The sequence below is a fragment of the Miniopterus natalensis genome, chromosome 1 (assembly GCF_054644295.1).
Source record: "Miniopterus natalensis isolate mMinNat1 chromosome 1, mMinNat1.hap1, whole genome shotgun sequence".
NCBI lineage: Eukaryota > Metazoa > Chordata > Mammalia > Chiroptera > Miniopteridae > Miniopterus > Miniopterus natalensis.
The window spans coordinates 39604369-39616479 of record NC_142081.1 but is presented as its reverse complement, the minus strand read 5'-3'; the positions used below and the strand labels follow the sequence as shown (position 1 = coordinate 39616479).

Sequence of the window (12111 nt, the reverse complement as noted above, 5' to 3'; positions counted from 1 at the left end):
CCCTATGTGGTCAGGTTTACAGCTGCTCCCATTTTTAAAAAAAAAGAAAAGAAAAGAGAAATTGAGTAGTGTCACAGAAGAAATTAATCCTACTGTGTCCACATAGTAGACTGTTACCTGTTCTTCCCAGACCTTCATCCTTTAACGCTCAAATCCTCCTCAAGATGTTTTCACTGCATTCGCAGCGCTGGTGGGCTGTTTCCTCGTAGGAGATTTCCAAGCTGTTTATGTAGCAGCATGTCATGTGACACCCCAGTTGCCATGGCAAATATTTGTGTTTCATGAAAAATGTTGGTTAAAAAAAAATCAATGTAAATGGCCAAATCCCAAGACAGACAGGCCTTCAGGCTAGCGTTTGGCCTGCGCCATTGTTGTTTCAAATTCAGCTGTTTAACAGGCTGTGCGAAGGCCACGGGCTAATGCGCGGAATGGGAGCGGGCGGGGGCACCTGTTTTGATTCTCACCGTGTCCTAGCTCTCAGGTCCCCAGGTTTACAGAGAGCAGATCTACAGGTAACACAGAGATGACCAGGTTTTAAGCAGTAAGTTTAAAGAATTAAAAGCTTAAAATATTTTTAAATAATGACATTTTCTGAGTGCTAATTAAGCCCGCCTTTCATTTTCTATTGACTTCGCAAAGCTTTTTTCCTACATCTAGAAGCAGTAATAGTTAAAGATTCCTTCCTGTGGTCCCAGATTGGTACATTTCTGAACTGACTCTTCAATAGTAAATGTAATTATTCATACACTCTGTGAAAAGTGCCCTAGCATGGACGTTAAAAGGCTAAGAGAAAGACGTCATGACAGAGCTGGAACAGACCTTGGACCAGTCCCCACCACTGGGCAGTGTGGTGCCACACGGAGAAGCCCTTTCTTGTAAATATTTCTCCACGGGTCCCCTAGAAGTAGGGCTGGGCATCTGGTTATAGTTGTTTTCGTAAATATTTACTTTGTCAAACTCTTTCTTCAAAGCAAACAGGGCCTTTGGCAAGCAGAGCGTCATTGTCTGGGGTGGGAAAGGTCTTTCTAATTATTAGCTCCTGCCTGCTCGGAAAGAGGGAACAGGCTGGCCCAGCGGGGGAAGCTGGGGGAGTGGGGGGGGTAGGCGGAGGCAGACTGTGCCTTCTATTTGTTTTGTAAAATTGCTGATGAGAGTCATTTTGATTTCAACTGTGTCTCATTATTCATTGTAGGGGAAAGGCAAAAGGTCAAGAGGACCTCAGGAGAAGAAGATCTGTAATTTGTGTGACTAGTTGAAATTTGGGGTCTGTCACCTGATGTCCCTTCCTCTTGCTGCAGGGCAGAAATATGGGAGGCAGGTTTGACAGCTGGAGATGGTAGCAAAAGTTCTTTTACTCTTCTTTTATGAAAGAAATTACATCATGCTTTCAGGGGGAAAAATGGTTCATTTAAAGTAGAAAAAAAAAATTTCCCTCTATTGGGACTGAATTACTTCTCAGGCTTCAGTCCAAAAATGCTATTTAGCATACTCAACATTTGGCTGAATCACATCAGTATTCAACCTTAATCTAAGATCTTCATCTTTTAAAAGTGCACTTAACATGAAATAAAACGTAAAAAAGCAAAACCAAAAAAACACACCAGTTGTCCGCCAGCATCTGTACGCATGTGTGAGTACACACGCACTTGTAAGGGTGCACACACACTGCGTATATGATGTAATAGGTAAGGGTAAGGGATTCATAGCTAAACTAAGTAAAACAAATAGGTAACAACTTGGAAAAATGAAACAGTCCCTACAATACAACAAGTACATGCCAGCCAGGAACATTCCACGGGGCCATGCGTGGGTAATGAAAGTCCTTGAAGCAGCAAAGAGCTGGATTCTCTTCTTACTAACGGGAACTTTGAGCAAGTCACCCAGCTTCTGCATGGCTCCCTCTCCTCCTCTGACAGGCGGGGATAACACAGCCTTTCCCCCGGGGTTGCTGTGAGGGTCCGAGGAGCTAATGTCACGGGTGAAAGTGCTCTAGAACTATAAAGCACTTCTCACCATAATTGGTTGGTCTATTTTTAAGAGCATCTTCTAGGCCTCCCTTTCTCAGGGATCTTATCAGTAAGAATTTCAGAGGGAGCTTAGTCACCCCTTTTCAAGGGAAAAAAAAGCCCACCTTTGGGGTCTCCTTATAACCCTGCAGAGCTCTAAGTGAGCAGCATTTACAGCAATGATTGCACAGTCCTGAACCTAGACAAATTGCTTCTAGATAAACTAATCAATGCAATTAGATCCTTCCTCTAGCTCCCCTTGACTTCTTGCTGTGAGGAAATTGTGAGCTTGCTTCTGCATTTAAAACTAGGATGTGCTTTAGGAATACTAAGGGGTTATTTATCTGGAATATTTATAACAGCTAATGTTGATTGAGCGTGTTCTTACAGCATTGCACTAAGCACCTTCCATACCCACTGAATGCTCACAGCAGCCACCAAACCTTTGTGCTGTCATTGTCCCCAGGCCCACACAGCTGATAAAGGGCTACAGACAATCCATACGACAGAGGGAAGTTCCAGAATGTGTGGCCTCTCCATACACCAGGTTATCAACTCTTCCCACACAATTAGGGCACTGTCCCTAACGCTTTACATGGAGCATCTCGTTTTCACAACATCTCTGTGCAGTAGGTACTATTATTATTCCCATCCTACTGGAGGGCCTGGATGCAGAGGTGAAGGTCATCCAACTGGTAAGTGACAGAGCCCAACTACAAAACTGGACTGTGTGGCTGCCAGAGCCCCAAAGCATTAGCAGTTCTTAAAAATCGTTTTTATGAAATATTCCTAAAAGATATTATATTTCTGCCGTCCTAATGTAATTTAACATTTCCTCCATCCAATATTATGTATATATATATATAACCAATTTCTGGTGTGTTTTTTAATTTGTTTCCCTCAATATCAGAACAGTGGTTGTCACCTATGCTATCATATCTTCTTTTTTTGGCTCTGACTTTTCTGTCTTCTAGATCAGTTAGCCAAATAACCAAAACTCAAGAAGTTGCATGATAAATCTGAGTCAGTCAGGCTCTGCACAGGGACCCAAGGAATAAAATAATAAACTGTAGTAGAGTTTGTAGTAATTTCGAGACATCTGAGGTCTTTATTTTCAGGAATCTAGTTTAAAGGCTTGAAGTTGCTGAAAGTGCCTCTCAGCAAATAAATCTTTTTATTATCTCAAGGCAGTCATGTTTACAACTATGTTAAGATCCACTTAATTTCAATTGACATTTTGATAATAAAAGTATATTTTGTGGGTAAAACAAGCAAACAAACAAATATATTAGTGGACATTAGGGTCTAGGTTAAATTCATGAGTGTGTTTACTTCTGGGAATGGGCTAAAAAGGATTATAGAGAGGATGTCAATTGCACCTAATGTGTTGTTTCTTTTATTTAAATACATATGTAAATATATAAATAATGTAAATACATTTAAATTTTATATTATAAATAATTATAAATATATTAAATGTACCTATTTTTTAAATATTAAAATTTTATATATATTTGTCTTCTTTGCTTAAAACAGATATATATATATTATATATGATATATATTCTGTATTATCTAACATTAGGACCTCATAGTACAACACCGTTCAACCTTGTGGAGATTCTTCTGGTTTAAAGGTGCTGGACTCTGTAGCTCACATTCTTATATTTATGAGCCACAGAGATATACACGTATCTGGAACAAAGTCGACAAAACATTAACATGCATCCGTAGTACTTTTTCTATATTAACCCCTAGACTCTTCTGTATTTTTTTCAAAACATTTTCCAAATAAAAGAAGAAAAAACAAAAGAAAATCCTATTTCCTAAACCATACCTCTGCTGTAAAATTCATTTCCTTCAGTGTACAAAAAATAAGTTTGAGCGATTACATTTTAATGTCAAATTTAGGGTCTTCTCTTAGTCATTTTGTCATATTGTTTGTTTCTTTAGTATTTTCCAAACATATATTCTTAAACCTCTTGTTAAAAAACTGTGATTATTTTATAGGTAAGTCAGCTGAATCTTTTAATCAAGCAACATGTGTGACATTGAACACATCACAGAGAGAGAGAGAGAGACCAACTCTAGTCCCATTTCCCTCTGTGTAAAGAGGAGACTGGACCAGCTCAGGGTTTTGAAGGAGCTCCCACACCCCCTCCAAGGGCCCCCGAAGCCCCCAGGGTTGGGAGAGGAGCAGACTTCCCAGCAGATGGGCCCCTCACACCCACACATGGGTGTCAACTGTTTCACCTCCTTACCATCAAATTTTATTGTTTTTGAACAAAGTTTTAAGCCTAAAAATATAGACTTTGAAAACCACCAGGTGAGGCCTGGCAGCAGTTTTGGGTTGAATATGCCCAAGCCCGTGGAGGAATAAGCCTGCTTCTTGAAGAGCGCAGAGTGCTTCCCCGGTGGATTTGTGATTCCAGAACAATCCAGTCTCCTTTCTTGTCTTGCCCTAAAGTGTTCAAGAAAATGAGGTCAGACTTGGACAAGACTTAGAGCTCCTCAATCTGGAGATAGAAGATGAGATTTTTTTTTAAAAGTCCAAGGCTATTTTTTTCTCTTTAGAATCACTTTCCCTCATGAAACCTCATTTAATTTATCATCTTAAAGTAAGAAGAGGAAAAAAAATCTGAAAAACAAAAGAAAAACTGTGGGATCTCTTAAAACCATTTTCCATTTTTTCCAATTTGTTAGAAATGGCCACCCATGAATATTTGACATGAAACTTTTGAATTAAGATTATATAGTTTTATTTGCAAAATATTTCTTCTTGCATGAAGGAATTGACAAGAAAAAAATTATAAAATTGTTTTTATTTCTCTTCATAGCATCCCTAACTGTACATTTTATTACATGTAATTAACAGTTTTACTTATTTACACCAGAAAAAAAAGGTTAAATCATCAGTAAGCCACAAAATAAAATCCTTACATTTTTAATTTGTATTTTTTTAATTTATCAAATTAGGACCTAATTACTCATAGAAAATTTGGAAAGTTCAGAAAGGAGGAAAAGCGTGCCAAAGTATGCAAGGAATTTTTCTCTAAAATACCACATTATTTAAGCATTTGCCACGTCCCTTGGTTGGTATCATACTACACATTCAACTGTGATTTTACTCTTTTCACCTAAGAGTCCATCAAAGCCTTTACATATATGATTTAAAACTCTTCATAACACATTGTAGTGACCATGTAATAATCTGTCTTAAAGATATACCATCACTTTCTTAGTCACTATCCTGTTGTTTGACATTAAATTATCAATGTCGAATTATTATTATTAATAATAAATAATGACATTTCCAGTTTTCCTCTGTTGTAAATAAAACTGCCATGAGCATCTTTCATATTTGTACGTAGATCTTTATCTTTAGGCTAAACCTTAGTGGTAGAACTCCTTGGTCAAAGGCTATGCCCATTTTCAGATGCAAGAGGCCGAGCTTTCTGTTAGTGCTCCAAAACTCCAGCCAGGAGTTTGCAGATAATTTGCCTGGTCCTAGGACAGCTTTGCCACAGACCCAGCCCAAGTGGCTGTGGGCCTGAGCTCTAGTATCCACTCTTCATTCATTCACGGCCTGAGCTTTACCGTGCGCGGCAGTGCACTGGGTAGTGGGCATTAGCAGTGACCAAAACAAGCCAAGGCTTGGCCCCTGTGGGACTTACATTCTAGTGGGGGAGGCAGAAAATAGACAGAACTATTGTCACAGGTAGTGACAAGCGCTAAGAATGGAAATAAAGAGCCCGTATGTAAGCCTCGAGGGTGTGAAGAGGTGGGTATGTAAGGATTCCGCAAGTGTTCTTTAGTGATCTGTGATCAACGGACTTGCCATACACACAATTTTCCTCGGGATGACTGTAATGTAAAGTTTTACTTTATCGTGATGATAGAGGCCCCTTTCGAAGCTCCCTCCTTCTCCTTTACCGAAGGAAAATGATGCTGTGACTCTTCTCAGGAAACAAAGTCCAGGCTGCTTTTGATGCCCATCCTGTCCAATTCCCTGTACTTCCCCCCAGCAGGTTCCTCCCATCAATCAAAATTGTCCCAAATGGTCCTTAACTATGTCACATTTTCTCAGAGAATATTAGCAGGGTAGCAGACAAGGGGAAGTCAATGCAGCAGTAAAAAGAAATGTTTCTCTAGAAAAGGAAATTTCACATTTGACTGAAAATATACTCCCTGTATTTAAAAAACTCTTCCTGATTTTGTTCTGTTTGATCTTCAGTCAGAATTGGATCCATTGCGTGTTTTTTGTTCCATAAGTTCATCCGGGGGGGGGGGCCCTCCTCAGGAAGTGTTTCAGGAAGACTCGTTTGAGAAAAGATGCCTTTCAAAGCAACTGCAGAAATTATCCCTAAAAAATTGCTGCTGATCTGAGTGGTCTGTACACTCAATTCTCTTCCTTTGTATGTCTCCACTCAGTGAGTTCTCTAGTTTTGCCATTTATTCTCTTTATAAAGGTTAAGGGCGCTGACTCTCACTTTTCATGGACACTTAAGGCTTATGCAGTTTCTAGGTCCTACAGACTGAGAACCGTTTTGTTGATTTGCAGACCCTAAAATACTGGAATATCACTCTTTGGGGGTTCTCCACCCATGATCATCTTTACAGCTATTCCTTTATCGTGGTTTGTAAGTTGCAAGAAAGAGCTTCCAATTTAAAACGTAGAAAGAGAATAAAAATCCCTGGCTCTTTTACATGGTACATGAAGGGACATTGCCTTTGCCTTGATGGTTTGACTAGCACCAGGAGTTTATTAAACAGCAGATACTCCCGGAGGGGTGACATTTTAAGTCAAAAGGACATAGGGTGTCAAAATTAGAAGCACCCTGAGTGATCCTCCAATGGAAACTGAAACTCTCACGGAAGAAGTGACTTCCCAAGGCCACAGCAGGAGGTGTTGACAGACTAGGTCCCAGGTCTTCTCACTTCACATCCATCACTTTTCTACCACACCATGGTTCATTAGCATGTTCATAGTTGATAGGGCTAGTTTAAAAGATTGCTTTCCAAATAAGAAAGAAATAACAGGCCAAGGCCAGGTTGACTGTGATGTAGGAGTTGACAAAAGGAAGGCTGAGCAAGGAGAGCACAGCTTGGTAGGGGCTATGTGGGAAGTTCTTGACAATTAGGGCTGTGGGAGTTGGTGGTATGGGGGTAGGGAATAACAGCTAGCTCTGTGATTTTGGGCAAGTCACTTGACCTCTCTGAGCCTCAGTTTCCTTATCTATGGTAATAAACATACAGGCTGAAATGAGAAAGATTCTTTACACGTATTATGATCATCACTGCAACTCTATGGGGAACCTCTCATTTTTACAGATAAGAAACACTTAGGTTCAGAGAGGATGTTGTCTTAGTTGGCTCAGGCTACCATAACAAAATGCCATAGACTGGGTATAGCCTAAACAACAAACATTTACCTCTCAGTTCTGGAGGCCGGTGCTGGTTGGTGAGAGCACTCTTCCTGGCTTGCAAATGGCTGCCTTCTTGCTAGAGAGAGATCATCTCTCTTTTGTCTTTTCTTATAAGGACACTAATCTCATCATGAAGCCTCCATCCTTATGAACTAATTACCTCTCAAAGGTCCCACCTCCAAATACCAGCACCCTGAGGACTGGGGCTTCAACATATGAATTTTGTGGGGACACAAACATTCAGTCCATGGTAGATTGTAATTTGCCCAAGACGACGTAACAGATAGAGAGTGTAGACTTGACTTCGGGTAAGACCTCAGGGCCAAGGCTCATTTCCCTGGGTCCATAATATTCTATCGAGTAAAAGGTGGGGCCAGTGACCTTTAAGATCCCTCATGCTTCAAAATTCAGGACTGTGATTATGCTGAGTCCCTGAATCCTGTTTAGGCAGCTAATCTCTCTAAATATTGTATATATCTTTCTAACATCTTAACAGACTGAGGTCTTGACATCTGTTCTGTACGAAGTTTAGCACGTTGTGGATCCTCAACAAATATTAAAGAGCAGGCCTGATAGATGGCATCCCTGGTCTTCAGGGAATGATGAAGACTCATCTCTGAGGGTCACTCCACTCATACTCTGAACTAGGCTCTCACTTAGAGCCATGATGGCCGGGAGGACTCTTCTTCACACAGTGGAGTTGCCTGGGCTAATTATTAATGGGTATGTTTGGGTGTTTGAGAAATTAAACATCAGCTTATGGATTCCAAAGTAATTTAGTCTATCCTTCTAGGCAAATCATTCTCTAAAGATATTATCCATGTTGGATTACCCCAATACTTGACCATCTGCCGCCAGGAGATCTTGGTTATATCTAATTTAGAGATCCTTGTCTCCGGTTTAATCCTACATCCACATGCTGTCCACATGTATGAAAAGGAAATTTTTCATAAAGACATTCAGCTTAGAAATACATGCCTTTTTTCCTAGAATTTTTCTTCATGACACTTATTTCTAAATTTTAGAAGGTGATAGCGGCCCTGCCTTTTTTGTTTCACATCTGTGACTTACACACGTAGGCATCATCCTGCTTCCTGCTATTTGTTTTAGAATTGGAATTTTCCCTAAATAACTGCTGCAGAAACTCTCAAAGTTACCTCATTAGTGATTATACCTTGAGCATTTCCCAGCTAGTTGACTCTCTTAGAGCAGAATGCTAATAATTAAGCCATGACTACAGGCTTGGGCTCTGTGTGGGCCAGAGAGCCATCCCTACTAGAAGGAAACAATGTGGCTATTGAATCGGTGGCATTACGTTGGGAGTACAGCCCATCTTAAACCAAAAGGGAAGGAGGGAGGCAGGGAGGCAGGGAGGCAGGGAGGGAGGGAGGGAGGGAGGGAGGAAGGAAGGAAGGGAGGAAGGGAGGAAGGGAGGAAGGGAGGAAGGGAGGAAGGGAGGAAGGGAGGAAGGAAGGAAGGAAGGAAGGAAGGAAGGAAGGAAGGAAGGAAGGAAGGAAGGAAGGAAGGAAGGAAGGAAGGAAGGAAGGAAGGAAGGGAAGGAAATAATTGTAGACAATTGTAGACAAGTTCATGGAGATAAATGGTAAAGGAAGAATAGCAGAAGGACCCAAACCTGAAGCATACCATGACCTTTAATCAGGGCTCTTACTCCTAGCAGGCTGTCTCTACCTGCTCAATGGATCTCACAATGCTGATGCACTGCTTTAATTTGGGAAGCCTTTCTCTTGAGAGACATGTCTTTTCTTGCTCTAAGTCTAAAGTGCTCCCAAGTGTGGCATTCTCTGTGACAGATGTACTACAGTTATGCTTTAGCTGACTCCAAACCCATAGCTTCCCCGTGCCTGAGTGGTCTATTTGATGTCCAAGAGTGTGTTTCCTTTGAGAGCAGGTCTTTACTAGAATATCATCCAAGAAGGTAGGGAGGTGTAATCCCTTTGTTCTCAAGGAGCCACTGTTAAACTCTGTAAACCCACTCTCAGACACAGCTATTCTTTATAAAGGTCAGAAATGCATTTGCTGATGTAGCTAAATGCCCTGGACCTACCCCAAGGAAAGGCACTGTCCCAGAGAGACTTAAGGGTCCTCTCCTTTCATAAACTTCTCCCCAGGTTGTTCCATTTTCAAGGATGGTCCCAATTCCAATGACTCTCTGTAAAGATAAGGAATTTCAAAATATTTTAACATTTCCAAGGAGACCAGAGTCTCTGGCAGATCTCCCGTTCATTGCTGGGCTTCTTACAGGAGTCTCAGGGTCTCAATAACAGAATCAAGCATGGGACTGGCAGGCACAACCAGCTCCATACATGTCCATCCGTGATTATGTTGCATGTCTATTTCTCAATGATGAAGCACTGTCACTATTCTCTGAATTCAAACCTTTCCATCATTAGAACCCATTCTTGAAGGGAGGCAGAAATGTAGCTGAGCACCATTTCTGCGGGATCATGTGCCACTTATCTTTTCCAGGAGTTGCAGCTCCTCCTGCCAGTACTGATGTCTGCTAAAGGAGGCATTACTTCTCTAACTCACTCTTGCCCATCCAAAGAGAAGGAATTTATTTCCATTTACCAAACAGTTTGCATTCTCTCTTGGCACCTTGATTAGATCAGAAAGGGCTAGCTTCTTGACGAGAAGACTTTTTTCCATTGCTCTTATGCCTATAACAACTCTTAAGTTAAAAGCATACAAAGAGCTCACTGCTATTTAAAGTCTACTTCTAAAGTTCAAAGAAATTACCCCTTTTGGGCTTAACACCTGCTTTTTGGTATTTTTAAGCTTGAGATGACAGTCTAGTTAATTCCACCCAAGAAAAGAAAAAGAATGTGAAGGGTTTTTTTTTAATTTCCTGTGTTTGCTTCTTGTGCTTTTATTGTGAATGTATCTCTTGGCTCGCTCTTCTCTTTGATAGCTTTCTTCCTTGAATTTGTTAGTTAATATCAGTTAGCATTTGTTTAATAAAGACAAAGCATGAACAATCTCTAGCACAACGATAATACAGAGCTGAGGCGTATTAGTTATTGAGTTCTCTGAAAACTCTTCAAAATGCAGAGAGCAGCATAATCTTACAATTTGGTAAAGATGGGCTTATACGTCTGACAACATTGACATATTGAAGACAATCTATTCCTTAAATCCCTAAGCAAGAAGCGTTCAGCACAGTGAGTTCGATACCTGGTTTACCGAGGAGAAGGCAGGGCCTGAAACATCTATGCTCCCTCCCCCCCAGGCCACGAGGAACCTTTAGACCATGGGGCAGAGTGGCTGTTTTTCTGGTGCACAGTTTTCAGTAATTACATGCAGTGGTTTCACAGTGGATGTGGGCACTATTACATTTCCTTTTCTTTTTTAAAGGGGTGTGTGTAACATATATTGCTGTTGTAATCAAAACCTCTTCTAATTTTATTTTTTAAATGGCATTTATTCCATTTTTTTCCACACAGAAAAGTAAAAAGAAGAGAAAACTGCCCATTATCCCATTCTTAGAGAGCCCTTCTTGACACTCAAAAACAAAAGTAGTGTTTTTCATGACTTAAGATTTCAATCAGAACAGATAGGAACAAAATGAAAAGCAAATGCTTCCTTGGTTTTATTTGTTAGGTGATTTCAGATTCTACCTGGGTTCAGCTCCAGCTATGTCCCTAAGAAGACACTAGACTTAAGAATAAAAGAACAGCCCGGCCAGGCGTGGCTCAGCGGTTGAGCATCAACCTCGGATCCAGGAGATTGAGGTTCGATTCCCGGTCAGGGCACATGCCCGGGTTGCGGGCTCCATCCCCAGTAGGGGGCGTGCAGGAGGCAGCCCGTCAATGAATCTTTCATCATTGATGTTTCTCTCTCTCTCTCTCCCTGTTCCTTCCTCTGTCTGAAATCAATAAAGATATATATTTTTTAAAAAAAGAATAAAAGAACGTATGTCAAGAGGAACCTAGAAAGTGACAGTGGTGACCTGTTAGAGGAAGTCTTTGATGAGCATATTTGAAGTTATCATAAAGACTGCAAAGAGCCCTGGCCAGTGTTGCTCAGTGGTTAGAGTGTCAACCCAAGCACTGAGCACCTGGTCAAAGGCAGGTACCTGGGTTGCAGGTTTGATTCCCTGTCAGGGTTCATGTGGGAGACAACCAATTGATGTGTCTCTCTCACATCGATGTTTCTTTCTCTCTCTCTCCCCCTCCCTCTCTCCTGCTCTCTCTAAAAAAAAAAAAAAAAAAAATCAATGGAAAAAATATCCTCAGGTAAGGATTAACAACAACAACAACAAATAAGACTGCAAAGAAAGGCTTCACTCTGTTTTTTAGGATTGGTGGATAACTTATGAACAAGAAAGCAGTAACTTCCATCCATGTGTCTGTAAAAAGTAAATCACAGAGGCTGTGGGGTCAGCTGACCACATCAAAGTGAACTAAATGCACAACTTTTATATGACCAGTTTCCTTGAGCAAGTAAATAACACTTGTATAAAAATGATAATAGCTTTGAGCAACCTCTAAAATATTCTTTTGGTAATGAGTTTCACGATATATGCTGGCCAGACTTGCATATCATGGCATATACATATTAAATCAAAACTAGGATGCATATTTTCCCTCCATTGAGTAGTAAATGATAATGTGATAGTGTGTGTCTTGACCACTGCTTTAAAGTAGATCATAATTCTCCTTC

General features: G+C 40.6%; 1 protein-coding gene across 1 annotated transcript in view; it reads left to right on the top strand.

Moving 5' to 3' along the window:
• Nucleotides 1-12111, top strand: part of IQCH (IQ motif containing H) — a 113065-nt gene that overhangs the window by 11115 nt on the left and 89839 nt on the right. Inside the window, 2 exon segments of the mRNA XM_087814423.1 lie at nt 1193-1235; nt 7793-7798. Coding sequence (XP_087670549.1) covers nt 1193-1235; nt 7793-7798 — 49 coding nt within the window.